The sequence below is a fragment of the Danio rerio genome, chromosome 3 (genome assembly GCF_049306965.1).
Source record: "Danio rerio strain Tuebingen ecotype United States chromosome 3, GRCz12tu, whole genome shotgun sequence".
In the NCBI taxonomy this organism is placed as follows: domain Eukaryota; kingdom Metazoa; phylum Chordata; class Actinopteri; order Cypriniformes; family Danionidae; genus Danio; species Danio rerio.
Genome location: NC_133178.1, coordinates 60,275,001 through 60,302,600, shown reverse-complemented (window position 1 = coordinate 60,302,600; position 27,600 = coordinate 60,275,001). Strand labels below are relative to the sequence as shown.

General features: G+C 35.2%; 2 protein-coding genes across 3 annotated transcripts in view; one reads left to right on the top strand and one right to left on the bottom strand.

The window, feature by feature from the left end:
• rac1b (Rac family small GTPase 1b) lies at nt 1-20,567 on the bottom strand. 2 transcript variants are annotated; one of them, XM_073942359.1, is made up of 7 exons: nt 20,325-20,567; nt 12,446-14,554; nt 12,220-12,384; nt 10,496-11,130; nt 6,097-6,159; nt 5,800-5,959; nt 1-1,451 (listed from the first exon to the last, which is right to left on the bottom strand). In XM_073942359.1, exons 4-7 carry the CDS (start codon nt 10,586-10,588, stop codon nt 1,321-1,323), a joined length of 447 nt encoding a protein of 148 aa, XP_073798460.1. In that variant the 5' UTR covers nt 10,589-11,130; nt 12,220-12,384; nt 12,446-14,554; nt 20,325-20,567; the 3' UTR covers nt 1-1,320.
• Nucleotides 20,568-25,196: 4,629 nt separating this feature from the next.
• Nucleotides 25,197-27,600, top strand: part of smim10l3 (small integral membrane protein 10 like 3) — a 4,726-nt gene continuing 2,322 nt past the window's right edge. Inside the window, 1 exon segment of the mRNA NM_001163443.1 lies at nt 25,197-25,465. Coding sequence (NP_001156915.1) covers nt 25,298-25,465 — 168 coding nt within the window. The 5' untranslated portion in view covers nt 25,197-25,297.

Below are 27,600 nucleotides of genomic sequence, written 5' to 3'. Positions count from 1 at the left end.
TGAGTAGAATAAACTTTTTATTCGATAAGAGAACATGCACATAACCTACGATGGAAACACTTTTGAATCACACAAATTCCAGTATGTGCATTAAAAACGGTCATGTGATTTTGATATAAGAGAATATGTGATGATAAAAATTTGTTAATGGATAAACCAGCAGGCTGAGCACTTTGTAAAACATCTGAAATGTTGTTTTGGTCATTCTAAAATGCCTTAACTGTTTCAGTATTATTATATTATTAATTACCTCCAGAATCAAGAGCGTCTGTGTTTTGCGTCTCACGCCTTAAATCGCGTTCACTGCGTGTCAGGATTGTCTTCTGAGGCATAAATCATTTATTAAATTTAGAAAAGATTGACAAAGCTTCTCCTATCGCAGCAAATTCTGTTTATAGTTTTGATATTTGGCGCCAGCTAGTGAGGAAGTGACGATTTTATTCCCTTTGACTCGGAAATGCAGCTTTATTCGCACGTCTTTTATCGATAATCCAGTTTTGCACATAAAGTTAATTTGCATTTTTGGATGGAAACATAGCTATTATTAGAGTGCTCCTTTAAATCTGGAAGCATTAACAACTTATATTGAAATACAACCGTTATTGTTCAATATGGAAAATACTTATCGTGATATTGCCCTGCCCTAATATACATAGTCAAGAAATAAAGTAAAAGAGATTTAATAGTCATGAAACTGTTTCTAAAAAGCAAAATCCGTTTTTTACAATTCAAGAGTGAAACATGGCCAGGACGTTCATGTTCATTACAGAATAAACTCCCTAAACAAATGGCAAATAGTGTGCAGAGACATAATGAAGACCGATAAACATCAGTTCAGACTCTTCATCCTTCCATTAACAGAACCGCATGTTTCAGAAACAGGCATGAGATAGAAGCCTTCACTGAAAACTCACCGGCTTCAACCGTTAGCTCTAGTTCGCCAAATGATCGCTGCCCTTTAGGGGTTACAAATCAGTACGCGTGATGCTGCCCCACCCTAATGTAGTGCTGTTTGGCAAGATCTTCATTCCTTTCAAACAAAGACTATAAACAAACATTGTGGGTTCTCAATGGAAGGAACCAACTTCAAGAACTGAACGTTAACATCCAATAGTCAAAGGCCGCAGGTCGTCCTGTAGTGTCGGTCGTTGGGGATAATTCTTACTACTTCTATCGATAATATTGATAACATTTGTTTGTGAAGGTATAAAGTTGTACTGGTATAATTACAGTGAGGGAAGTGAAAAAGGAAACCGCAGTGTCGTTTCTCACTTCTCCTCTTAGGAATACAGTTTGGATTACAGCGGCGTTTCCTCAAGACTACAGCAGGGAGCATTTCCTCTTCCTCTTCTTGACGGGTGGAGGGCACAGGACGGCCCGGATGGCCTCATCAAACACCGTCTTCAGGCCACGCTGTGTGAGTGCCGAGCATTCCAGATACTTCACTGCCCCTGAACACAAACAAACAAACAAACAAACAAACATCAAGACCCTTATACATCAGACTTGCCTGATGTGGGTTTCCTAACAGTAAACCAACTATTTTCTAATGCAAGCTAAAGGACAGCGCATCTTCACTTTGCTCTCCCATGTTAATAAAGCCTGCTCTGAAGACTGTTATCATGGTATATGCAGGAATACAAAAGAAAATTTCAATAGCCTTTTAGGACTTTTTAAAGACATCCTCAGAATATTTTAAGACTTCAAGTTCTAATCAGTATCAAACCTTTAACTTAAAAAACAGATGCTAATAAACAGTAGTTAAATAAATGAATGGAGCACAACCGTGCAACAGAACTCCGATAAGCTTGGAAGAAACAAACCCTGAAAGAATAAATTTTGTGGTTGTTTTCAGCGATAGCTTTCAGCCACTGTTTAAACTTGTCTTTCTCCAACCAGGAGTACGCAAACTTGCTTTATCCCATTTTGCCGTCTGTTTTGCTCTATGCAGGGCCGGAGCAAGCTGAACTGCCGCTATAGGCAGAGGACGATCACGCCACCCTCAACCCCAATGTGTGAAAATGAAAGTAACCGGTTATAAAAATGAAGTGAGGTGTCGCGGACCTCTATTATGCCGCCCTATGCGCGGATATAACTGAGGACGCGCGGGTGCTGAGGGAGGGAGGTGTCGTCGACGCTGCTCTCTCTATTCTGCCGCCCCATGCGCGCATATAACTGAGGACACGCGGGTGCTAATGGAGGTGTCGCTGTCGCTGCCCTCTCTATTCTGTCGCCTATGCGCGAATATATCTAAGGACGCGGGTGGTAAGGGAGGTGTCGCGGACATAACAGAGGGCGCGGGTGGTGAGGGGGGTGTTGCGGATGCCGCCCTCTCTATACTGCCGCCAAAGGCGGCTGCCTAGGTCGCCTCTATGGACGTGCAGGCCCCGGCCCTGGCTCTATGGCAGGGCTATTCAATTAATTTGTCATGAGGGCCAGCTCATCTAAAGCATCTCAAATGAGGGGCCGGAGAGATACGACTTGCAATATAAGTGATGACACAACAGCATATAAGAGCTCATATGCTGTATTTTTGCTCTTGACACCCACTTTGGCTTTTCCTACAGTAAAATGTTAATATGTTGTATTTTGAAACTACATAACATCACTGCATTGTACAATGTGGCTTTTACAAACATATTCAAAGAATAACAATAGCAGTGCATTGCTTAAGTAGGCTTCTTCTACATTCAGACACATTCATATGTTATGTTTTGAACTGCATAATTATGAATGCAACAATTTTAAATTTTGGTTGTACGATCATATAATCTGAAGAATAATCATGGTTTCACGGTTATCACGTCTATGGTAAATTTAAGCTTTATTAGCTAAGTATTTAAATGAACGGTTGTTATCATCTGCGTTCAAACATATATAATCATTTTAATAATTTTTAATAATTCCTCTAACATATCTTTTGTTCACATTGCACTGAAAGCCAAGCACAACTCTTACTGTGAGATGTTTTCTACTCGGTGCATCTGAAGGGCCAGAGCGCACCGCCCCACTTGCGCACGCATATTGGCATTTATTCTAATATTGGAAATAACGAACTTGCGTGCGGAAAAGACGTGATATGTGAACGGCGCGCTGCTTTAGTTAAAGAGCCCCTATTGTGGGTTTTCGAAAATGAGCTTCCATGTAGTGTGTAACAGATCTAAGTGAAGTGAAATATCCAGCTAAGGCTTAAATCTGAAAGTGGAGAGTCGACTCAGTGTTTAGAATGAATCGTCTTCATAACGAGTCTTTAGCCGTTTCGGCGTGACGTGACTACGAAACATTATTGTTATGGGCGCAAACCCGGGAAAATTTAAACCTGCGCCCCGCCCACTAACACAGCCACGAAGACGAACAGATCCTGAAGTCATGAGTCAAGAAGACGCTGTGCTTACCTGGATATTATTGGTGTGAGTGTGAAATAATTAACTTATCAATAAGACAATCTTATGTTCCAAGTGCCTGGAAGTCAGCAGTAATAACACCCATATTTAAGACTGGAGATCCTACTAATCTGGTAAATTATAGGCCTATCAGTATTTTACCAATTGCCTCTAAAGTAATTGAAAAGGTTGTTTGTAATCAGCTGGTAGAGCATTTAAATTTAGATACATTTCCATTACACACTATGCAGTTTGGATTTAGAGCATGTCATTCTACGGAGACAGCAAACTGTTACTTTATTGAACAAATTAAATCCAGTCTAGATAGGGGTGGAGTTGTTGGGGTGGTCTTTCTTGATTTTAAAAAGGCCTTTGATAATGTTAACCACAACATACTTTTATCTCAATTATCAAGGTTTCATTTTTCTGTTAACGCATTATCATGGATGGAGTCATATTTAAAATCAAGAAAGCAATGTACAAGAATTAATGGTGCATGCTCACCATACATCAATTGTAATTTTGGAGTTCCACAAGGATCAATTCTTGGACCAATTTTGTTTAGTTTATACATTAATGATCTGCCTACAGTGTGTCCAGAAGTTCAGGTTCAAATGTATGCAGACGACACGGTAGTATATACTCACGCTAAAACCAAAGAACATGCTGCTGCACTCAAAAAGGTTTCAGATTGGTTATATCGTTCATGTCTTAACCTCAATGTAAGTAAAACTGTGGGAATGTTTTTTTTCAATAAAGAAAAATGAGGAGCATTGCTCAGATATTTTAGTTAATGGAGAAGTAATAAATATTGTTGATCATTTTAAATATTTAGGTATAATTATTGACTCCAATTTAAATTTTAAAAAACACATTAAGAAGGTTTCCAAAAGTGCTAGAGCAAGCCTGAGGATCTATAGAAACATTAGGCATCAGTTACCTATGGCTGCTTTTTATGAATACAATGATTTTACCTCATTTATCTTATTGTGCTACAAGCTGGTCGCTTAAGAACATTACAACTTTAAAACCATTGTATGTTATATATAAACAAACTGTTAAAATTTTAGCTAAAAAGCCAAGGAGCTATCATCATTGCAACTGTATTGCACAACAAAAATTACTAACATTTGACAGTTTCTTATTTTATGCTGATGTGTGTTTAATGTATAAAATATTTCATGATCTTGCACCACCACCCCTCAAACAATGTGTGATTGTCGGCAAGGACAATATAAGAGACTAGGTCATCTGTTAGAGGTGATTGTTCAGTTAAACTTAAGAGAACTGCTTTTGGACAATCAGTTTTTTCAGTTAAAGCAGCAGAAAGATGGAATAAAATACCAGTGTATATCAGAGAGAGCAGCACTTTTAATAATTTTAAAACTGTTCTTAAAATCTGGCTAAAACAAAATCAAATATGCAGCCACTGATTTGATTTCATTTTATTGACAATGATGTATTGTATTTATTGTACTGTAAGTGTATATTGTATTTGTTATAAGTGTTAAATTTGTTACTTCCTGCCCAGGGACTACAGATGTAAATTAGCTTTATAGCTAACTCTGGCACAACATGTCATGTTGTACATTGTCCCTGTATAAATAAATAAAGTAAATAAATGAAAAAAAAAATTTAAAAAAATTGATTGTGAGAATGGGCAGACAATACAACAGGGGTGCATGCAAAACAAGACCAGTTTATTAGGCACAAAGGCAGCCTGCTACACGCAGAGCAGAGTACAGGTAAGCCCTGAGAACATATAACACTTCACGCAAGAGGTGCCACAGCAATAATTGCAAATAGAAATGATTTAAGTTGCAGCTGAGAAGGGAGAAAAGCTTGGTCACAGAAATCAGCACTCAGCTGTGCATCTAGCTCCGCCTTTGCTACCCTTAGTACCCTTTGCAAGGGGTGCCGAAAAAGTGGTACGGTACGGTTCGCTTTTAGGTACTCTTAGACAGTGGTAAAAAAGTGTACTGAATCGTATCACTCAGTGGAAGTTTTTTCCACTTTCACACCTAAGAAATGTTCAATGGTGATGAGCTGTGTTAGCGTGAAAAATGACTCACTGACGTTAGATGGAGCTTAACCCTTGTGTACTGTTCTAATTTACTACCCTTTCGTTATTTTCATTTCATTTCATTTCAACATGCTAATCGAGTTACTAGCATGATGCTAACATAATTAGCATATCGCTAACATGATGCTAATTTTGTTAGCATCATGCTAACAACATGCTAATCGAGTTACAGCATATAGTCATGCACTCTTGAATGTTGGTGGTTTTCCCACTTGGGAAGAAACGTGTATTTTTACTGTATTCTCTTACAGTTATAACTGCCTCTTTGAGGGCAGCCGTAATGCTTAAAATGGCCCCCAATGAAAATAAGATTTAAATTTTAGATCCACCTACCGATCTCTTTGGCCATGGCCAGGCCCTGAGGGTAGGTGATGGGAGTGAGCTTCTTCTCCTTCAGCTTCTCAATGGTGTCCTTGTCGTCTCTCAGATCAAGCTTGGTTCCCACCAGGATGATGGGAGTGGTTTGACAGTGATGTCTCACTTCTGGATACCACTAAACACACGAGGCAACATGTCCCATTGTTAAAACATCCAGCACTGCACTGAACGTCAAGCTGTTAATCAAAAAAACGAAAGCTCCAATGCCTGATGTTTATTCTACCGCCTGCTATGGGGATGAAAAGAACTCACCTTTGCACGGACGTTCTCGAAAGAGGCAGGACTCACGAGAGAGAAGCAGATGAGGAACACGTCCTGTGAGAGAAAAGCATTCACGTTGAACTACTGAGCAATGGCAGCGTTTCCACATTTAAGGCTGATTTATACTTCTGCGTCAAACGCCGGCGTATGCTACGGTGCTGACGCATAGCCCTTCGCCGTGGCTGTCGGCGTTGCTGACGTGCACCACTCCAAAAATGTAACTACACGTTGCAACGACGCGTAGCGCAAGCTCTGTGATTGGTCGGCTTGGTATCGCTGAAGAGTCTGGGCGGGACAGAGAGCCATGCGAATGGCGAGCCCGATGGAGCGACTGTTTACAAGTGTGGAGTCCCGTTGAGGAGCTCTGGATGGAAAGTTTTGTTTTGTGTTTACCTCATAGTTAAAGTTGTTGCACGTCCGCCGGTTCCTGCCTCAAAATGAGCGAGTTTGAGCCACTTGTACATTCAGGAAGCGTTCAGGAAAAACAAAACACCAGCGAAGAAACTTGACACAGAGGAACATTAACACCTCACTGCCAACTAGCGTTTCGGAAGTGTTAATGCAGACCAACAGAGACAGCGCGGAGAAGTATAAATGCACAGCTACATGCATTGCGTGCACCGTGGGTTACGCTGGTCACTTGACGCAGAAGTATAAACCAGGCTTTAGGGTATTAAAAGGGTTTTCTCTCACTTCTACTTGCTTAGACAGCATTAATGCATTGTGTATAGCTGCACAATTAATCGCTAAAAGATCGGGATCTTGATTCAAACACCCACGCAATCTTAATTATAAATGACTGTGACTTGCTTATGTTCACTAATCCTTCAATGTGGTGCATTCAAATCTGCATTTGACTGAGAAAGATTCAGTCTTTAGTCTTTTCAACCAGTAAATGGTTAATCTGGTAATGAAATATGGTCTTTGTGAGTTATTGAATTATTCATTGAAAATAAATAATATAAACAGACTAAATAATAACTAATATAAAGATGTGTTTAATTATACATTTCACATTATCAGCAAGCGTAGCGTATTTTCACATGCTGCACTTTATAACGGAGTATTGAATATTTTATTATTGAATTGTATTTATTCGGCCGGTTATTTCTTGACTTTATTTTTATTTAAAATAAATTAATTAATTAATAAAAAAATAAAAATAAAAAAAAATAAAAATCACAGGTTCTAGAACAGGGATGTCAAACTCAATTCCTAAAGGACTGCAGCCCTGCACAATAGGGTATATGCTGAAGCATGCTAATAGGACTTTTAATTTGCCAGTAACCTGGGTTATTCGTTTCTGGCGAACTGTATGCCATTGCAAAATCGGCGCGTTTAAGGTCTGTTTTCTTTAAAAATCTGCAATCTCCACTGGCTGAGTGATATCCGATATAAAGTGGGACTCAGATTGTACAAGAAGCACTGCAGTAAATTACATTTTCTCCGCCATGTCTTTATAACATGAGCATTTATTTTACCCCAGTATATTCAATGGAGCTTCTGCACTAACCTGCTGATTCTGACGGGCGCGTGCGAGCAAACGGCTTTTTGTCTGGTTATACGCTTGAGCAACTAAATGGATGCCAAAGTCTGTTTAACTGATTGTATTTGAATTACATTACAACATCGATGCTTTAAAAGGAACCATATAAAATGGAAAAATAAAAAAATAAATCACAATAACAGGTCACCGGAAGTGTATCAGCATGGGAAACACATTAGCTCGGCATATACCCCATTAAGTTCCAACCCTGTTTCAACACACTTACCTGTAAGTTTCAAACAAGCCTGAAGCACTCAATTAGTTTGATCAGGTGTGTTTAATCAGGGTTGGAATTAAACTGTGCAGGGCTGCGGCCCTCTAGGAATTAAGTTTGACATCCATGTTCTAGAAGTTATTTTATTAATATAGTTATTTAAACAAAATCCATCACATTAGTCTCCTCTTTGCTTTTTGCTGATCTGAAAAATGGTCCGATCCATGACTTAAAAATCTTAAAGTGAGATTAGTGATCCAATAAACCACCAAAATATTACAACTACTGCAACTATTGTAATGAAATAATATTGTAATGGAAATGTCCACTCTTTGCCTCTCCACTTTACTTCTTAATATTAGTCTAAAAAGCCACAACACTCACAAAGCAGCGCAAATTTTTAAACTCTTCATCTGAAAGCAACACTTGGACCAAATCGATGTTGTATTCCCTGCAAACAGAAGTCTGATTTGTCATGCAATTTCTACATCAACACTACATCCAGCATGACTCTTTATTCTCATGAGCTTCGATGGCTTGGTTCAAAAGACACACTACTACATAGAGACTGGTTTTACTGCTCTGCCAGTAATGCACAAAACATGATGATACTTTGTTTTTAGAAGTGACAGTGCATTTAAAAGACACATATGCTTATATTAAAGGAAGAGATGAGCAAACCGACTTTCCTCATTCCAACAGTCTTAAAATAGTTTGTGAAAGCAAAAGTGGCAACACTTTACAAGAATGTTGCATTAGGTCATACATTTACTAAGATGACAAAAGCAAACATTTAATACAGTATTTGCTCACCTTTGTTAACATTGGTAAGTTGTTCATTGTTAGTTCATCAATAATGTATTAGTAAATGTTGAACTATGACTAATAAATGCCGAACAACAATTGTTCATTCATAATAAATACAACTACTACCATCAACTAATGAAACCTTATTGTAAAATGTGACCGCAAAAGCTTTAGAATAACTCATAATTTTTTAACGTACAAACACATACTCTGTATTTATTGCAGATGTTATTTTAGAACATGAGTCTGATTCCAGCGACGCTCCAGGGACAGACGAGTCTTCGCTGAGGCCATCTTCCAGCCTAAACCACGGCGAATGAAGCTCTGCACAAGACTTTTGGCCAGCGGAGAAATTAAAATGGTCGTGCCCAACTGAGATGAATTGGCTCTTCAGTGTTTGAACTCTCAGTAATGATTAAATCACACTGAACTGAGCTAAACTGAACTGAACTGAACTTAAACACTAAAACCTGAACCACACTGTTCCAGTTACTATGACCATTTATGTGAAGCTGCTTTGACACAATCTACATTGTAAAAGCGCTATACAAATAAAGCTGAATTGAATTGAATTATTGCTTATGCCATGTAGTCGTAACTGTTCATTGTTCGCAGAGACACTGCTGTGATGAAAAATTTGTCCGACTGAATGTCCAATATTGTACAATGGATGACTGCTAATTTTTTAAAGTTGAATAAAGAGAAAACTGAAATTCTTAGTGTGGGCAAAAAACCTGAGCGAGAGAGGATTGAAGCAGAATTGTGTTCTTTAGGTTTACAATCCAAAAAAGAATTAAAGAACCTGGGTGTTATTTTCGATTGTGATTTTAATTTTGACTCTCAAATTAATCAAGTTACAAAAACTTGTTTTTATCATTTAAGAAATGTTGCCAAAATTCGTTCTTTCCTATCTTTTGATGATGCCAAGAAATTAATTCATGCTTTTATTTTCTCTCGGTTTGATTATTGCAATGCTATTTATACTGGTTTACCTAAGGGTTCTATAATGAAGATGCAACTGATACAAAATGCAGCAGCCAGAGTTTTAATGAAATTAAAGAAACGAGAGATGATTAATAGAATTACACTGGCTACCTGCGCACCAAAGAATAGATTTTAAGATTATTTTATTGGTTTATAAAGCACTTCACAACATGACACCTTCCTACATTTCCGACTGTTTATCAAAATATAATCCAAACCGTTTGCTACGCTCTTCTAGCGCTAGACTTTTAGAATTTTACTCTGTAAACCTGATGTGATCTGGCGGCACTTCTTTTAGCCATTATGCTCCAAAAATTTGGAACCGTCTCCCTCTTGAAGTGAAAGAATCCCCAAGTATTCATGTTTTTAAAAAGCGTCTTAAGACACATCTTTTTAAAATTGCGTATGAATACACAAGTTTGTAAGGTGTACGCATTTTATCTATATTGTTGTAGGTTTATGTGTGTATGTATGGTGTGTGCTTGCATATGTAAGGACTTTTGTGTGTGTGATCATGTGGATATATGCTTGTATTTTGTGTACATGAATGCTTTTATCCGAGTATATGTGACAAGATTGTGTGGTCTATTTTAATGCTTTTTTGTTGTTGTTGTTTGTGAGGCACTTTGAGTTGCATGTATGTTGGAAAAGTGCTATACAAATAAAATGTATTATTATATTTTTTTTTTAAGATGATATACTTTGTTACATGAAGTTATTTCATTTGTAAGACATGGCATTTTACTTTGCAAAAACGTTGTTAATAAATGTTTGGTTAGAAACACATTGGTTGGTAGCAAAGATAAAAAAAAGTCATGTCTGCAGGTTTGTGCTCTCACCGTCTGAGGGTACGAGAGAGGGCGAAGTCTGTCGTAATCCTCCTGTCCTGCTGTATCCCACAGGCCCAGATTCACCGGTTTCCCATCCACCATCACATTCGCAGAATAATTATCAAATCTGTGATTTGAAAGGCAAAGCAAGTCTCAGCATTAATCAGCGTTTTAACACCATGGCAGCTTCCTTTGCTATTTTTATGGAGAGAAACAACTTAAAATACTAAAAGAAAAAGAGCACTAGAACTAGAACAGCTGTGTTAAACTATATAAACAGAGCCTAAATAAAACAAACTGAAACATTCAAGGTGTAAAGGATTTTTTTTTAATTCAATACTATTTAAATCTTCACATTAAATAGGGTTTCTGCAAGTTTCATGAAGTCAAATTTAAGACTTTTAAATATCTTTTTTAATTATTTTATTATAATTAAATGTACGACTCATATTGGGATTAACACTATAAAGAACTTTTTTCTAAAGGAAAATAGTTTTACTATTATCAATTAAACTCTAATTTACTTATTTCTTTTCATATTTTGTGATAATGCATCAAAACAAGCATACTCTTGGTTTCATAGATGCAGTTTTTTCCCAACATAACACTTATTTTACAAAAACTAAATACATGCTCAACTGTCTCTCCAGGGGTCCGTTCTTCGTATGTGGATTACTCAGTTACCTGGATTTGGATATTGACGATTTGACACGATCCAGGATCGTTTCGTTCTTCAAAGCTGATCCGAGAATTGTTGTCATAGCAACAGTTCTGCTAGGTCAAACCTGATCGGGAGCAGGTTCAATTCATATAAACAGGATTAGATCGGCTTAGTTCAAGCAAAGATAATACAGAAAGTATGTTCCGAATTTTGATATTTTCTTACAGTAGTAGTTATATACACTTGGGAAAATGGTAAATATTTTTTAACTATATATATATAAACTTATAGTCATTAATAAAATAAATAAAGTTATACATATTAATAAAACTTATGCAATCTGCACCCTCGAAATGAAAGTACAAAGACTGCCACCTGGTGGTGCAAAGAGAAAACTTATTGATATGAACTTTTTAGATCGCTTTAGAACAAATTGTGTGTAATAGAAATGCACAATATGTGACTTTTTTTTTTAAAGCAATAATACATTTATGCAGTCATAAACATGTTTTGATAGTTAATATCCCAGTGATTTGATGCTTCACAAAAGTTGCAGACGCCTTTATCAATATGAAAATGCTGTTGTAAACAACCAGTTATTCTTTACACCGATTAAAAAACGACTACTATAATAAAGAAAATGTTTTCTAAATGTAGAACTAAATACATTGATATGCATTGAAATACATGATGAATACTCTTGACACATGAAAGTGTAAAGCCTGCCGCTCATAACAAATGTGGAAGGTTATTGCGTGTCATATTTAACACACCGTTTACTGCTAATTTGATGTAATTTTGCTCACATGGATAATTGAATATTAATCAGATGATGTCATTACGCTGCTGTGCCGTCAGCCAATCGTTGCATTGCTAATCATGATTTCGAGGATGGATAGATCTGTCCTTCACAACACACGCAGCGATCTCAGATCCGTTTATCCAGACATTCTAATCTGATTCACGAACTTGTTTGAAGAACCAAATTAGCGAGAGATCAGTTATCAAGATTAAAAGATCCAGGATCTGCCAAATCATCTCAGATCATTTAAGCGAGGTACAAAGAACGGACCCCAGATCAGTGTCCTCACCATAATAAATAGACAACTTTTTAATGAATGATATTATAAGGAAGATAACTAAACTACATTGGTAAATAGAGTTAAAAGTTAAACTACTTGTTAAAAGTTCTATTGAGATGGTTTGCTGGTGATTGGATGATCTAAGCATGAAAGACCTGTTTTAAAATTAAGACCTGTTTAAAATTTTTTTTTTTTTTGATTTAAGACCCACAATACAATATTTCGGTAAATGTAACTGTGCGTTCACACCAAAAGCAGTGAGAGCACCCAAGGTCGCTCTGGCTGCCCTGGTGACAACGCTGTCTGCTTTCAGCCCCGGCGGTGAGAGCGTCAACACTCGCTACATTGATCTCGTATTTAAAGGGGCCGTTGTAGCATATCAGTTACATTCCTGCATAAAACATGCTTCCTAGAGTGAAAATGTTGCGCACTTCTTATCAAATTTTTATTAAAATACATATATATAACATTAATGCACATCAGTAACTCGCTAGTAACTTATTTAATGCATGTTCCTGTAAGAAAACATTGTAAATAATTGAAAATCCGGCGACCGCAATAATCAAACCCTTGGGAACAACTGTGGTTGTAACCAAAGTTTACAGGTCTGTGTTCTCTCAACTCCTCACAAGCGGTGGACTTCTTCATTCTGATTGCTTGCCGCCAAACCGCGTCATAGCTCATTACCATAAAGTTAACTTAATTTCAACTCACCTCAACGCTCACACTGGCGAAGAGGCCTCGCGCTGCTCAATCGTTTTTTTATTTTTATTTATATAGCTATTTTCAAAGTATATCAGCTTCTTTAAAATCTAATTTTCTCCCAAAAGATATCTATAAAACATTTGTAAAAATGGGTTTAAACTAAAAAGCTCAACTTAATAAACATGTTTATGACATAAAGAGCAAAAAAAAAAAAAATAGTAGTATCATCATAAAATGGCTTTTTCAGCTATGGGTATACACACTGACTTTAAATAAAGGGTTATACTGGCTCTGTGCTGATACAGGGCTTGAAATTAACCTTTTTGCTTGGTAGCACCGGTGCACCTAACTTTAAAAATTTAGGCGCATCAGCCAAAATTTAGTCACACCACCAATAATGAGCACCGTTACTACAAGTTTTATACAAACAGATTTATTGTATTTGACATCAACACTAATCAAACTAACAAGCAAAAAAATAATAATATAAATATGCGTGCGTGAGGAAAATATGTCTCAACGAAATCCCGTTATCACAAGAAAATAGATTTTTATAACAGAACTGAGTGACCAAAGCATACACGGAGCGCTCACCGGCCCTGCACGCACTGCTTGAATGAATCTGTTAACGGTATAACGTTAACTGTGCTGTTCTCACAAGTGCTGTCTGATATTGCACTGATGCTTTTGACACATATTGTACCTTATTATATGCAAACGTCATGTTAATAGCCATACTGGTCTTTTCATGAGTAAGTTAGCGATATTAATTTACTCAGTGTAAGCCCGTTTGCGATGGTGTACGTGATGTTCAATTTGACATATAGCAGCCCCTTGCACGGCAGACAGCATCTGGTGATTATCTGAAGGATTAAACAGAAGCTCTCATGCTAGATGTGGCAAACAGTTACCTGAAAACTCCATCCCACAGACTTTTCATAGCGGACTTGAAGCCAACAGAAGTCTTCTACTCTTGGAAAAGTGTAGATGGTGGATTAACATTCAGCACATGATCACTAGTAAGATGTGTCATTATTTGTAACTAGATGGTTTCTAAAACTAAATCTGTCCGTGTTATCTTCAATCTCATCTTTAGCGCTTTAGTTTTCCGCGGTAGTAGCTCTCTTTGTCATCTGAAGCCAGAAGGCGCTGACTGAGTGATTGACAGCTGATATTAACCAATCATTCGCGTTCAGTGCTAGAGCAGTGGGCCAATAAGAAGAGCGCGAAGCCGGGTCAAGCATTACGGACTTGGATTTGTTTACTGCAGCAAGTTGACATGACAACTGTTTAAAACCATTCCTGAGCGCTGCGTTTCCCGTTCCAAGTGCAAACAAAGAGCTTAGAGATGAATTCTGCGTGAATGTCTCCCGAATCCGCGCATGTGGTGAACATTTTGCAGTAAAAACTGGTCGCACACAACAATTTTAAGCACTCGCAGAAATGCTCCCAAAAATATTTTATGGTCGCATAGATAAAATTTCGGGCGCATATGCGACCAAAATGGTTGCAATTTCGAGCCCTGTGATACTGTCAAAGAAGACTCACACTGTGGGGATGTATTCTCCGGGAAAAGCATTGGTTGTGTAGCTGATCAGCAGACATGTTTTACCCACAGCCCTGGAATGAGAAGGAAAAAGATAAAACAAGTCAAGATGTAAACAAGCCACGCTGCAGGATACTATCAGCAATAAGTGGAAAAACAAGTCTGGTGAAGTGCCCTCTCATCTGACTCCCAATGCAGACCTGAGATTTGATTTGTGCCGTTCACTTCCTCTTAAAACTGAAAGAGGTGCTGGTTTTACTGAGCAAGACTTCAATGTAGATTTAAATGTTTAAGTTTATATGACTTGGCAACCCAGTGAATGAAGAAAATGATTAGAAATTAGAGCTGCACGATTCTGGCTGAAATGAGAATCGCGAAATGAGAATTTTTTTGGCCTAAAATAAAGATCATGATTTTCTCACGATTCTGTAGATATAAAATAAAGGTTAATATGAGTGGGCTATTATTATTGTTATTCTCAAACATGTGGTAAAACAGCAATAGGCTTTGTGTAGCTGTACTGTTGGTTAAAATGCCCAATTTTGTATAGACTTGTAATGGTGGGTTTTGGATACTTTTTGGGCTGGAATCAGTCAGCTACATCTGGCTGTGTGCGCTTTCGATTTCATTTTCACTGCTAAGAGCGGTTCACTTCCCGCGCGGCTTCCAAACGATCACTCTGTGCCACAAACTGAATGTTATTTACAGCTTCATTATCAATTTTATTCACAACATATGAAGGTTTTGTTCACTAAAGTAAACTTCATTCAGAGGCATGCGTGCGCGCGCGCCCTCTCTGTGGTAACAGCTGAAGGTCAGCTCACGTCACGTGTGATTTTGTGGTCGCAAATACATTACATAAAGACAGAAATGACATTTTTGAGGTGAATTATATCTTATAAATACAGCATGTGACTCTTTCAACACCATTTGGAGGTGTCCACGTTGCTGAGCAACGTATGTAAAACAACGTGAAGACTTGTGCGGCCACTTTTTGCTTCTCTCCTGAACTTGAAAATATGATTGACAGAATCGTAGAAATGCTGGATTAAGATTGTCTAGAGCAGGGGTGTCAAACTCAATTCCTGGAGGGCCGAAGCCCTGCACAGTTTAGTTCCAACCCTGCTCCAACACACTTACCTGTAGGTTTCAAACAAGCCTGAAGGACTCAATTAGTTTGATCAGGTGTGTTTAATTAGGGTTGGAACTAAACTGTGCAGAGCTGCGGCCCTTTTGGAACTGAGTTTGACACCTGTGGTCTAGGGGGTCGAATCAAGATCGCGACCTTTTTAAGATTAATTGTGCAGCTCTAATAGAAATCTGTGAATCTTTATACTTGCAGAAAATTAGACATGCTAAAGACAGCAATTTAGTAACAAGTACCAATTCTCACAATTAACTAGGGGATTATTACATGATTATTATTAAGATATCAGATGATTATTTGTACTTTAAAAGTAAGACGCTATATAGGGCTAGGTGATACAGCAAAACAAAATAAAAATAATAAATAAATCAAACAATAATAATGATGATAATAATAATAATATATATATATATATATATATATATATATATATATATATATATATATATATATATATATATATATATATATATCTGTGTGTGTGTGTGTGTGTGTGTGTGTGTGTGTATTAATTTTAAACAATCCATTTAGAATATTAGGATTTAAAAAAAAATTAACCACTTTATTTTAATTTACTAACATTACTAAAGGCCAATTGTTTTTATAGTCAATAAACGAAAAAATTAAACAAAAATATATCGTCTCTTATGCCTTATAATAATGTAAGCATAAGTGTTAAGAGTTAGTTAAACACTTAATCTTAAATAAAATGTTAGTTTCAGTGTGCAATGACAGTAGCCACTTTTTAATAAAACTATAGAGCTTCATACCGAAACTTCATACCAAACTTTTTTAATCATTGTTGACAATGGTTCAGTCAATAAATACTGACTTAATCACCAAGCCCTAATTCCACATACATATCCTACCCAACACCTAAACCTAACTACTACCTTAATAACTTTTAATAAACTGCAAAATTGGAGATTATTGAGGCAAAAGTCACAGTTAATGGTTTATTAATATCAAGAATTGTACTTTAAAATAATGTGAGACAAGCAAATTAAACTGGAAATAAAAAAAATAAAATATTCGAGAAACCTGAAACAAACTGCCGTGATGCACAGCATATCAAATATGAAAAATATATTTAAAAAGTTAACCCTGGAGATACAAATAGGGAAAAAAGAAACCCTGGGAATGACATCAGCCTCTAAGTCTTTTTGTTTGCTTGCTTGCTTGGAAACAAATACGTTTGAACATTTTTTTAAAATAAAAATTACATGTTTGCATGACCAAAAAGTAAGATGAAATTCTAATGCAGCGATGTGCCAAAAAACAAATTTGATTGAGGCTAGCAGCCCAGGAGTAAATATAGCCATGTGTAATTTCTTTATTTATTTAATAATGTGTAAAAAAATAACTAGAAAAACACACTTTAAATATTTAATTGTACAGTATTTTTTTACACTAATTTTTGCTTCGATTTGCATAGTCCTTTATATATCGAATGACAGTATTTAACCTTTAAAAAATCTGCTTCATTTACAATATTTAATTTTAATTAGCTTTTTTGTAGCTCAGCAATAAAACACCCCCACCCTCTCAATCATTCTCACTCTTTCCGTATTAAGATGGCGGGCCAAATCAAAGGTTACAAAGGCCAACTTTGGGCATCTCTGTTCTAAAGATTGTAATGTAAATCAATAAAACCTACATAATAATTACCTAAAATGCTATAAATATCTGTTTGTGTTCTACATCTCCCAATAATATGTCTTAAGAATGTAATGTAATGTATTTTTTATTTAATGCCATGTCAGCAACCAAGGCTATCTTCATGGCAGGAACCTTTCAATAACAAATATACAATTTAAAATCAACAAACAAATGAACACAGAAATTAAATAAGATTTTTAGTGTTGATGCATGATAAAAAAAATTCTAAAATCTTTTCCGGTTTCACTTTGTTAAAAATGCCCTTAAAAGAGTTCATTTCATAAAAAGGTTTTCTGGAATCCGTAAAAGCAGGACAGTCCAGTAAAATGTGTTTTATTATGTCTTAAGATGTAATTAGTTAATTACTTACTAAGATGTTTTATAAATACTTGATAAAAGATGATCCAATCAATCTATTTGTATACAAATCTCTCAAATATTCCGACATATTTTAACAGGATCTTGCTTGAAGAAAAAAGCTGTATCTTTTTGGGTGTGGCATCTTAAAATAATAATGATATTAATGACCAAATGAAAAGTAATTCTTATGTTTACTCTTCAAAACAAATGCTGATTACTTAGAAACATTAGAATTTCATGCATCAAATTCTAAGTATGAAATGTTTAGACTCTGCTTAAAGTGAGTAAACCTGTTACCTTAAAAATAGTAGGTAGATCAACTATGTGCATAATCCCTTTTTAAGTAAAGTCAACTTGTCGCTTTTAAGGCAAAGGGTTTACTCACTTTTAATTAATCACTTTTTACAGTATATGATTTACAGGGTTGAAAAAAGTATAATACATTGAGATTATGACGACAAAATGACTAGTCAAGTATAAAGACACACACACACTTAAAACAGCAGGTGTCATGAAAACTTGAGCAATGCCTGACTCATTAAGTCCATTTTAAAGCATAGATCAAAGTCCAGCTGTGTCCATACCATACATCAGCTGAACATGATGTCATCGAGCTTTGCTAAAACAGTCACAAATTAACACCGTGCTGTTTAATATATGGGTGTTTCCTGATTACAGTGTTGAACTATAATGAAACCGAATGAAAAAGTCTCCAAGGCTGTGTGTGTTGGTGGAGCGTCCTTTGAGCAGGGACATTTGTATTAAGCTGAACTAAATCAGTTTAAATTCAACTCGAACTACACGAGCATTCTAAACTCCAGCATTGGCTAAATGGATGGGGAAATAAGTATTGAACACATCTTTTTTTTTGTTCTGGGAATAATATTTCTAAATAGACATAGAATTGAACCAGACTTTGGTACAAACACAAACAATGCAAACATAAAAAAATAATAATTATAATAATAAAAATCAGAAAATGAGTTGTGTAACAACAATGAAATGACACAAGGAGAAAGTGCTGAACTACTGAAATGTATTTAATTTTAATACCCTCTATCATCCTCCTGCTAATGTAGATGTTGGACTGAAGCAGCCGATATTATTTCACAATGACGAAGGGCAGAGGATTGCTAAATAACAACTGAGAGATTTCAGCTGCTGTCTGGGCTTTCACTGCCTTTCTACACCTTCCGTTCTTTATGTGTTCAATACTTTTTCCCTTCGTCCTTTCATTTTGTTATGCATAACTTAATTTGCAAACCAATATGCTTTCTTTGCATATATGGATTTCTTTGCTTGTTACCAACATCCGGTGAAAATTTCAAGTCAACAGCGCCTTTAGAAAAATGTTTTCTGAGAAAAATGGTGACAAGTTCAAAACCTATTTTCCCTATTTTATACTCGCACATTAAGATTTTCGCATTCTGTAAAACCGTAAAGCAGACCAATACAGATTCATTATCATGACGTACTGTAGAGCTGTAGACCCCCTAGACCAGTGGTCACCAAACTTGTTCCTGGAGGGCCGGTGTCCTGCAGATTTTAGCTCCAACCCTAATCAAACACACCTGAACAAGCTAATAAAGGTCTTACTAGGTATACTTGAGACATCCAGGCAGGTGTGTTGAGGCTAGTTGGAGCTAAACCCTGCAGGGACACCGGCCCTCCAGGACCAGGATTGGTGACCCCTGCCCTAGATGATCTTAATCCAGCATTTCTACGATTCTGTCAATCATATTTTAAAGTTTAGGAGAGAAGCAATGGTGGCCGCACAAGTCTTCACATTGTTTTACATACGTTGCTCAGCAATGTGGACACCTCCAAATAGTGTTGAAGGAGTCACATGCTGTATTTATAAGATATAATTCACCTAAAAAATGTCATTTCTGTCTTTATGTAATGTATTAACGACGACAAAATCGCACGTGACGTGAGCTGCTGAACGTCAGCTGCTACCACAGAAAGCCCGGGCGTGCGCGCCTCTGAATGAAGTCTACTTTAGTGAACAGAACCTGCATATGCTGTGAATAACAAGTAATAAAGTTGTACATAACATTCAGCTTGTGGCACAGAGTGGTTGTTTGGGAACCGCACGGGAAGTATGAACAGCACTTAGCAGTGAAAATATATATATATATATATATATATATATATATATATATATATATATATATATATATATATATATATATATATATATGTATGTATATGTATGTATGTATGTATGTATATATATATATATATATATATATATATATATATATATATATATATATATATATATATGTATGTATATGTATGTATGTATGTATATATATATATATATATATATATATATATATATATATATATATATATATATATATATATATATGTATGTATGTGTGTATATATATATATATATATATATGAAATGTGATTTTTGTTATATGTAATAATTCTCTTGGGATGGCATTTACAACAGTGTTACATTTCTTATATGGGATTTCACATGCTCTCTGCGACTCTCATGTAAGTTAATGTGCGTGACGTCACATCAGAGGAGAAACGCACACATCCGTGACAACAAAGAAAGCTGTTTAAAGTAAGCTCACAGACACCGACAGAGTAACAAAGTGACAAAAGGTATGTTTAGATTGAGAAAATGTCACCGCAGGGACAGTAAAGTCACTCACCCGTCACCGACGACCACACACTTGATGGCCTGCATGACTTTTACTCGATTTTTGCTCTCCCTCCGCGCGGAACTGATGAAAAAACCCCTCTAACGAGCGACGCCGCTTCAAACAACACCAGTCACAGCTGCACGGTAAGGCGCTTCTCTAAAATAACTTTTCTTCCTCCTCTCATTCCCGCACACAGGAATGAAGTCGAGTAAGAAAGTTTGAAGCCACCACCCAAGACAGGAAACAACTCCTGCAGATTTACAAGCGCACTTCCGCTCAGCTTCCTCCAGAATAAAAGTTCCCCATAAAACAGCCTTTGACTGTCTACATCAGGGGTGTCAAACTCAATTCCTGGAGGGCCGAAGTCCTGCACAGTTTAGTTCCAACCCTGCTCCAACACACTTACCTGTAGGTTTCAAACAAGCCTGAAGGACTCAATAAGTTTGATCAGGTGTGTTTAATTGGGGTTGAAACTAAACTGTGCAGAGCTGCGGCCCTTTTGGAACTGAGTTTGACACCTGTGGTCTACATGGCTACTTCCAGAAATCTTTGTTATTCTCTTAATCTTTACATTCGTTCATTCATTTTCCTCTGGCTTAGTCCATTTATTCTCTAGGGGTCACCACAGCGGAATGAACCACCAACTTATCCAGCATATTACACAGCGGATACCCTTGCAGCTGCAACCCAGTACTGGGAAATCTTTACGGTTGTTAAAATGTAATTGAGGTTTAATATCTGTTTAGTTTATTGGAGAAAAAGTTATAGAAGACCCTGTAGTGTATTTTTTTGTTTGTTGAATGTTATGTGTGGCATTTTTTATTCTTGTTTTATTGATTGTTGTTATTTGTTGTGGTCTGTTATGTACATTTTGATTAACGTGTTTATTTAAATGTTATTGGATAAAAAAAAATAACAAATAATGGAAAAATATACACTATGAGAAGCAGAACAAAATCAAAAGATTGAAACGAGGTTAAATGAACAAATAAGTTTAATAATGTTTTATTAGCAGCCAAATTACGATCAATAACATAACTTACATATGATAAAATGAGTGTGTCTGTTCAATAGATAACAATTTGTTAAACAGATACACTATATGACAAACAAGTATATGATTATAATGTTTCTATGCCATAAATTGTGATGTGGTCTTTGTTTCAATAATAATAATAATAATAATAATAATAATAATAATAATGTTAATAATAATAATAATAATAATAATAATGTTAATAATAATAATAATAATAATAAATAATAATAATAATAAATAACAACAACAACAACTACAACAACAACAACAATAATAATAATAATAACAACAATAATAAAAAATAATAATTAATAATAATAATAAATAATAATAACACCACCAACAACAATAATAATAATGATAATAAATAATAATAATAATAATAATAATAACAACAGTAATAATAATAATAATAATAATAATTAATAACAACAATAATAATAATAATAATAATAATAATAATAATGTTAATAATAATAATAATAATAATAATGTTATTAATAATAATAATAATAATAAATAATAATAATAAATAACAACAACAACTACAACAACAACAATAATAATAATAATAACAACAATAATAATAAATAATAATTAATAATAATAATAAATAATAATAACACCACCAACAACAATAATAATAATAATAATAATTAATAATAATAATAAATAACAACAACAATAATAATAATGATAAGAATAATGATAAATAATAATAATAATAATAATAATAACAATAATAATAACAACAACAATATTAATAATAGAAAAATAATAATAATAAATAATAACAACAACAACAGCAATAATAATGATAACAACAACAACAACAATAATAATAATAATAATAATAATAATAATAATAATAATAATAATAACAACAATAATAATAATAAATAATAACAATATTAATAATAGAAAATTAATAATAATAAATAATAACAACAATAATAATAATGATAACAACAATAATAATAATAATAATAATACACTTTTTAATAATACAGAATTTAAAAAATCATAGAAAAGACCCCGTTTCCCAAACTATTTTATTACAAATGCAGTTAAAGAAATATGTGAACATATCCTTGTCCTATTATCCTATTATTATTTTCTGTATCAAATTTTTAGAAAAGTGCTTTAACATAAGATACAAATGTTTATTAGATAACAATATTTTATTAGGCAACAAACATGCTTATGTTTCCCTCAATGAACTAAAATAACCAATAGGTGACAACTGAACATGACATTTGTGACGCGTGTCAACCGAGGCATTTTTTTATTTAATTTTTTTTTATTAATGTCAGGGTAACAATAACAACATCATGCAAATTTGTTACAAAGAGTGTACATGAGTTTTACAGAGGAGTAAAGCATCAAATAAGCACATACAAGAGAAAAGAAAACAACAACAAAAGAAAAGCAAATAATATTAACTTAAAATGTGTTAAGAAAATTAAAAAAGGAAAACAAGTTTACAGTTCTAATAGCTTTAAGATTTTTAGAGGGACCAATAGTTCTAATGTACTGTTGAATTTCCTTTTCAAAGACAATAAAACAAGGTATACGCAGAGAGAATTTACAGCGGTGTATATAAAATTTTGCAAAAATTAAAAGGAGATTATTAATTAAATATTCCTTACTTTTATTATCAGAAGTATTGAAAAAAACCAACAGGATATCCTTAAAAGATAACAAGACTCCCGGTAATATTTTGCGATGAATATCCAAGGACAGTTCAATCCAAAAGCATTGCGTATGAGGACGATTCCAAAAAACATGATCAGCAGTTTCATTGGGTATATTACAGAAAGAGCTGCATTGCATCTATATCTGACTTAAATCTTTTCAACAATATCTTGGCTGGGTAAAATCAGTGTTTTTTATTCATTTAATTAATTAAATTTTTTTTTGCTAGATGTCCTTGTTGCAGCCTGCAGCTTGATGATGAAAGCGAACCAGTGGCACACCCAGAAAAGTTTATTAGGGGTGGCCAGAAAAGGCCACAACAATTCTTGGGGTGGCACACAAAAAATTATGAATTTAGTGTAATGTTATATTTTTGTTACTGGTAAGTAAATGAAATGATGTGGATTTTAATTAATTTGATTAATTACTCTTGAACTATTGCAATTTATTCCTTGAAATAATTCAGTCAACTACATAGCGGACCTGGGGCCTGTTTCAGAAAGGAGGTTAAGTGTAAACTCAGAGTATGTAATCTCTCGGTAAATCAACTCAGAGTTCAAGTTTAAACTCTGAGTTGTTTGAACCTCCTTACTGAAACAGGCCCCTGGTCAACTACATCAAGCAAGGACTGTCTCGATTTTTGCGTTGCAGAAACGCGAGGCGAGCTAAAAAAAAAAAAAAATTCTGTTGTTGTTAATAGAAATGTTGTGTTTTTACTCGCCGTTTTTTTACGCGTTGGCGATTGTTCACAGTGCTCGCGTTTCTGTAGCGATTTTCTTATTAATATTATTTCGTTCAGAAAAGTATAATACAAACAAAGCAGGTCTTGCATGCACAAACATCAGAGTTTGTTGAAAAAAAAACATTTATTTGATCGAAGACAGTGTAGTGTATTTTTTTGTTAGTTGTTTGTTTGTTTATTGTTCTGTATTTTTAAAATATATTGTTTCATTTATTGATTATCTGTATTATTAGTGCTCCGTTCTGTAAATTTTGATAAACATTTTTATTAGATTTTTGCCGTTATACTCCTTACCTGTATTTTTTAAAGAGAATTACAAATACAAAAAAGGTTTATTATGACAGGCAAAACAAAATCAAAAGATTGAAACGAGTAAATAAACAAATAAGTTTAATAATGTTTTATTAGCAGCCAAATTATGGTCAATAACAGAACTTACAGATAAAATACATACTTACATATGATAAAATGAGTGTATCTGTTCAGTAGATAACAATTCGAATTATACAGAATATGACAAACAAGTATTATAATGTTTCTCTGCCATAAAAAAATGCAATGTGGTCTTTATTTAAATAATAATAATAATAATAATAATAATAATAATAATAATAATAATAATAATAATAATAATAATAATGCACTTTGTAATAATACAGAATATTCATAGAAAAGACCCTGTGCCCCAAACATGCCACTACAAGTGCAGTTAAAATGAAATAGGTCAACATAATTATTTTCTATTACAGACTACATATTAGGTGCTCTAACATGATATACAACATTTTTATTAGATATGCAATATTTTATTAGGCAACAGACATGCTTATGTTTCCCTCAATGCACTAAAATAACCAATTGGTGACTACTGAACATGACATTTAGGAAGTGTGCCGACCGAAGCGTTTGCGCTGCAGAAACGCGACGCGAGCTGAGCATTTTTTCTGTTGTGTTCAATGGAAACGTCGCGTTTTTACTCTGCGTTTTTTTGAACGCTTTGGCAGTTGCTCACAGCGGTCGCGTTTCTGTGGCGAATGTGAGCTAACAAAATTATATGGTTAGTTTAGATTTTTTGGGAACTTTAACAGAATGTTTTTTTTATTATTATTTCGTTCAGAAATATATACAAAGAAGGCCTTACATGCACAAACAGAAGCGTGAAGTAATACAATTACAACAGTAGACAGACATTAGGAAAGAAATACATCAAACCGGATAAAAGGGAGAAAGTAATAATAATGGAAAATAAAACAAATTACGATTCTAAAAGATTTTATTTTTATATGAACATTTAAATGGGTTGTGAAAGGGCTACATGGTACTAAATTCGTTGAAAAATGTAGCTACGTGCACTTATTTTGGCGTTGACAGGAACAAGAAGTTAACAACATCCGGCCGCGAGTCCATCTTTTCTGGGGAGAATAATAACAGGGTGGAGGATGTTTTCAGCTCAGCCGAGATGACTGCTCCGTGTCGTGTCTGAGAGCGGCAGTGAAGCGTCCTCTTATGGCGGGACTGGCGCATTTGGTGCTGCGTGTTTCGGGCTCGTACGGCGTGTTTTCTAAAGGCCTCAGCAGGACTTTGCTCATCTTCTTTGATCTCGCCTGGAGACTCAGAGTCAGATTCCCATATCTGTATGTCATCGCCTCCATGATGTTCAACGTGCGACTACAGGTGACAAGTTGTCTGTCTGTCTTATTTGAAAATGTCTGCCTGTCTATGAAAGACTATATCATTCTGTCTGTCTATCTGTTTGATGGTTGTCTACCTACCTACCTGTCTGTATGTCTGTCTGTATCTATTCAGTGCGTCTCTCTCTCTCTCTCTCTCTCTCTCTCTCTCTCTCTCTCTCTCTTTCTGTCTGTCTGTCTGTCTGCCTGTCTATCTAGCTATCTGTATGTCTGTTCATCTTTATGTCTGTCATTATGTCTGTCTGCTGTCTAATATTTCTGTCTATCTATCTTTCTGTTTCTCTGTCGGTTATCTATCTATCTATCTATCTATCTATCTATCTATCTATCTGTCTGTCTGTCTGTCTGTCTGTCTGTCTGTCTGTCTGTCTGTCTGTCTGTCTGTCTGTCTGTCTGTCTGTCTGTCTTTCTGTCTGTCGTTTCTAACTCTGTTTGTCTGTCTAGCTGTTGTCTGTATGTATGTCTGTTTCTGTCTATCTGTTGTCTATAAAACTGTCTGTCTGTATCTCTGTACTCTACATATCTATGTCTGTCTGTCTGTTTTCTTGTTGTCTATCCGTTGTCTGTCTGTCTGTCGAATGTCTATAATACCTGTCCAGCTATAGTCTATATATCTGTGTCTGTCTGTCTGTCTGTCTGTCTGTCTGTCTGTCTGTGTCTTTATGTCGGTCTGTCTGTATCTGTTGTCTATATATCAGTCTGTCTGTAGTCTTTATATTTGTGTCTGTCTATCTGTCTAGTTGTCTGTATGTCTGTCTGTTGTCTATCTAGCTGTCTGTCTGTCTATCTGTGTCTGTCTATCTATTTGTCTGTCTGTCTGTTGTCTATAATATATGTCTGTATGTAGTCTATATATCTCTATCTAGTTGTCTGTCTGTCAGTTGTCTTTAATGTCTGTCTGTAGTCTATATAACTCTGTCTGTCTGTCTGTCTGTCTGTCTGTCTAGTTGTCTGTCTGTATTTTATATCTCTGTCTGTCGGTCTGTCGGTTGTGTATAATATCCATCTATCTGTAGTCTATATATCTCTGTCTATCTAGTTGTCTGTCTGTCAGTTGTCTTTAATGTCTGTCTGTACTTTATATATCTCTGTCTGTCTGTCTGTTATCTATCTAGTTGTCTGTCTGTATTATATATATCTGTGTCTTTCTGTCTGTCGGTTGTCTATAATATTTGTCTGTCGGTAGTCTATATATCTCCCTCTGTCTGTCTGTCTATCTGTTGTCTATCTAGTTGTCTCTCTGTAGTCTATATATCTGTGTCTGTCTGTATATCGGTTGTCTATAATATCTGTCTGTCAGTAGTTTATATATCTGTGTCTGTCTGTCTGTCTCTGTCTGTTGGTTTATAATATTTGTCTGTCTGTAGTCTGTATATGTCTGTCTGTCTGTCTATCTAGTTGTCTGTCTGTATTCTATATATCTCTGTCTGTCTATCTGTCGGTTGTCTATAATATCTGTCTGTAGTCTATATATCTCTGTCTATCTAGTTGTCTGTCTGTAGTCTATATATCTCTGTCTGTCTATCTGTCGGTTGTCTATAATATCTGTCTGTAGTCTATAGATCTCTGTCTGTCTAGCTGTCTGTCAGTTGTCTTTAATGTCTGTCTGTAGTCTATATATGTCTGACTGTGTAGTTGTCTGTATGTCTGTCAGTCTGTAGTCTATATATCTCTGTCTGTTTGTCTGTCTGTCGGTTGTTTATAATATTTGTCTGTCTGTAGTCTATATATGTCTGTCTGTCTATCTAGTTGTCTGTCTGTCTGTCTATCTAGTTGTCTGTCTGTAGTCTATATATCTCTGTCTGTCTGTCGGTTGGTTGTCTATAACAGGGGTTTTCAAACTGGGGTCCGAGGACCCCTGGTGGGCCGCAAGAGAAGGCTAGGGGGTCCGCGAAAAACTTGGCGGAAACGAAAAATAATTTTTATGAGATATTTTTTCCAATCCTAAATTTATTAATGACTATAAATTATTAATCTATATATAATTTTATGATTTATACAAGTGGATACTTAATAGTATTGTTTTTATCCCAAAATCCTTTGCCCTCTTTAAGGCTTTGCATACAATTAGCGGCTGTAAGTGCAGTACAGATGATGGAAAGATTTTTAAAGAATCCC

Excerpts from the sequence above, each read along its gene's own strand:
- rac1b (XM_073942359.1), bottom strand. The coding sequence starts at position 10,588 with ATGGTGGATGGGAAACCGGTGAATCTGGGCCTGTGGGATACAGCAGGA. Across the intron at positions 5,960-6,096 it reads TCGAGAACGTCCGTGCAAAG|TGGTATCCAGAAGTGAGACA; the intron begins GTGAGTTCTTTT and ends TCGTGTGTTTAG. Across the intron at positions 1,452-5,799 it reads GGCCATGGCCAAAGAGATCG|GGGCAGTGAAGTATCTGGAA; the intron begins GTAGGTGGATCT and ends GTTTGTGTTCAG.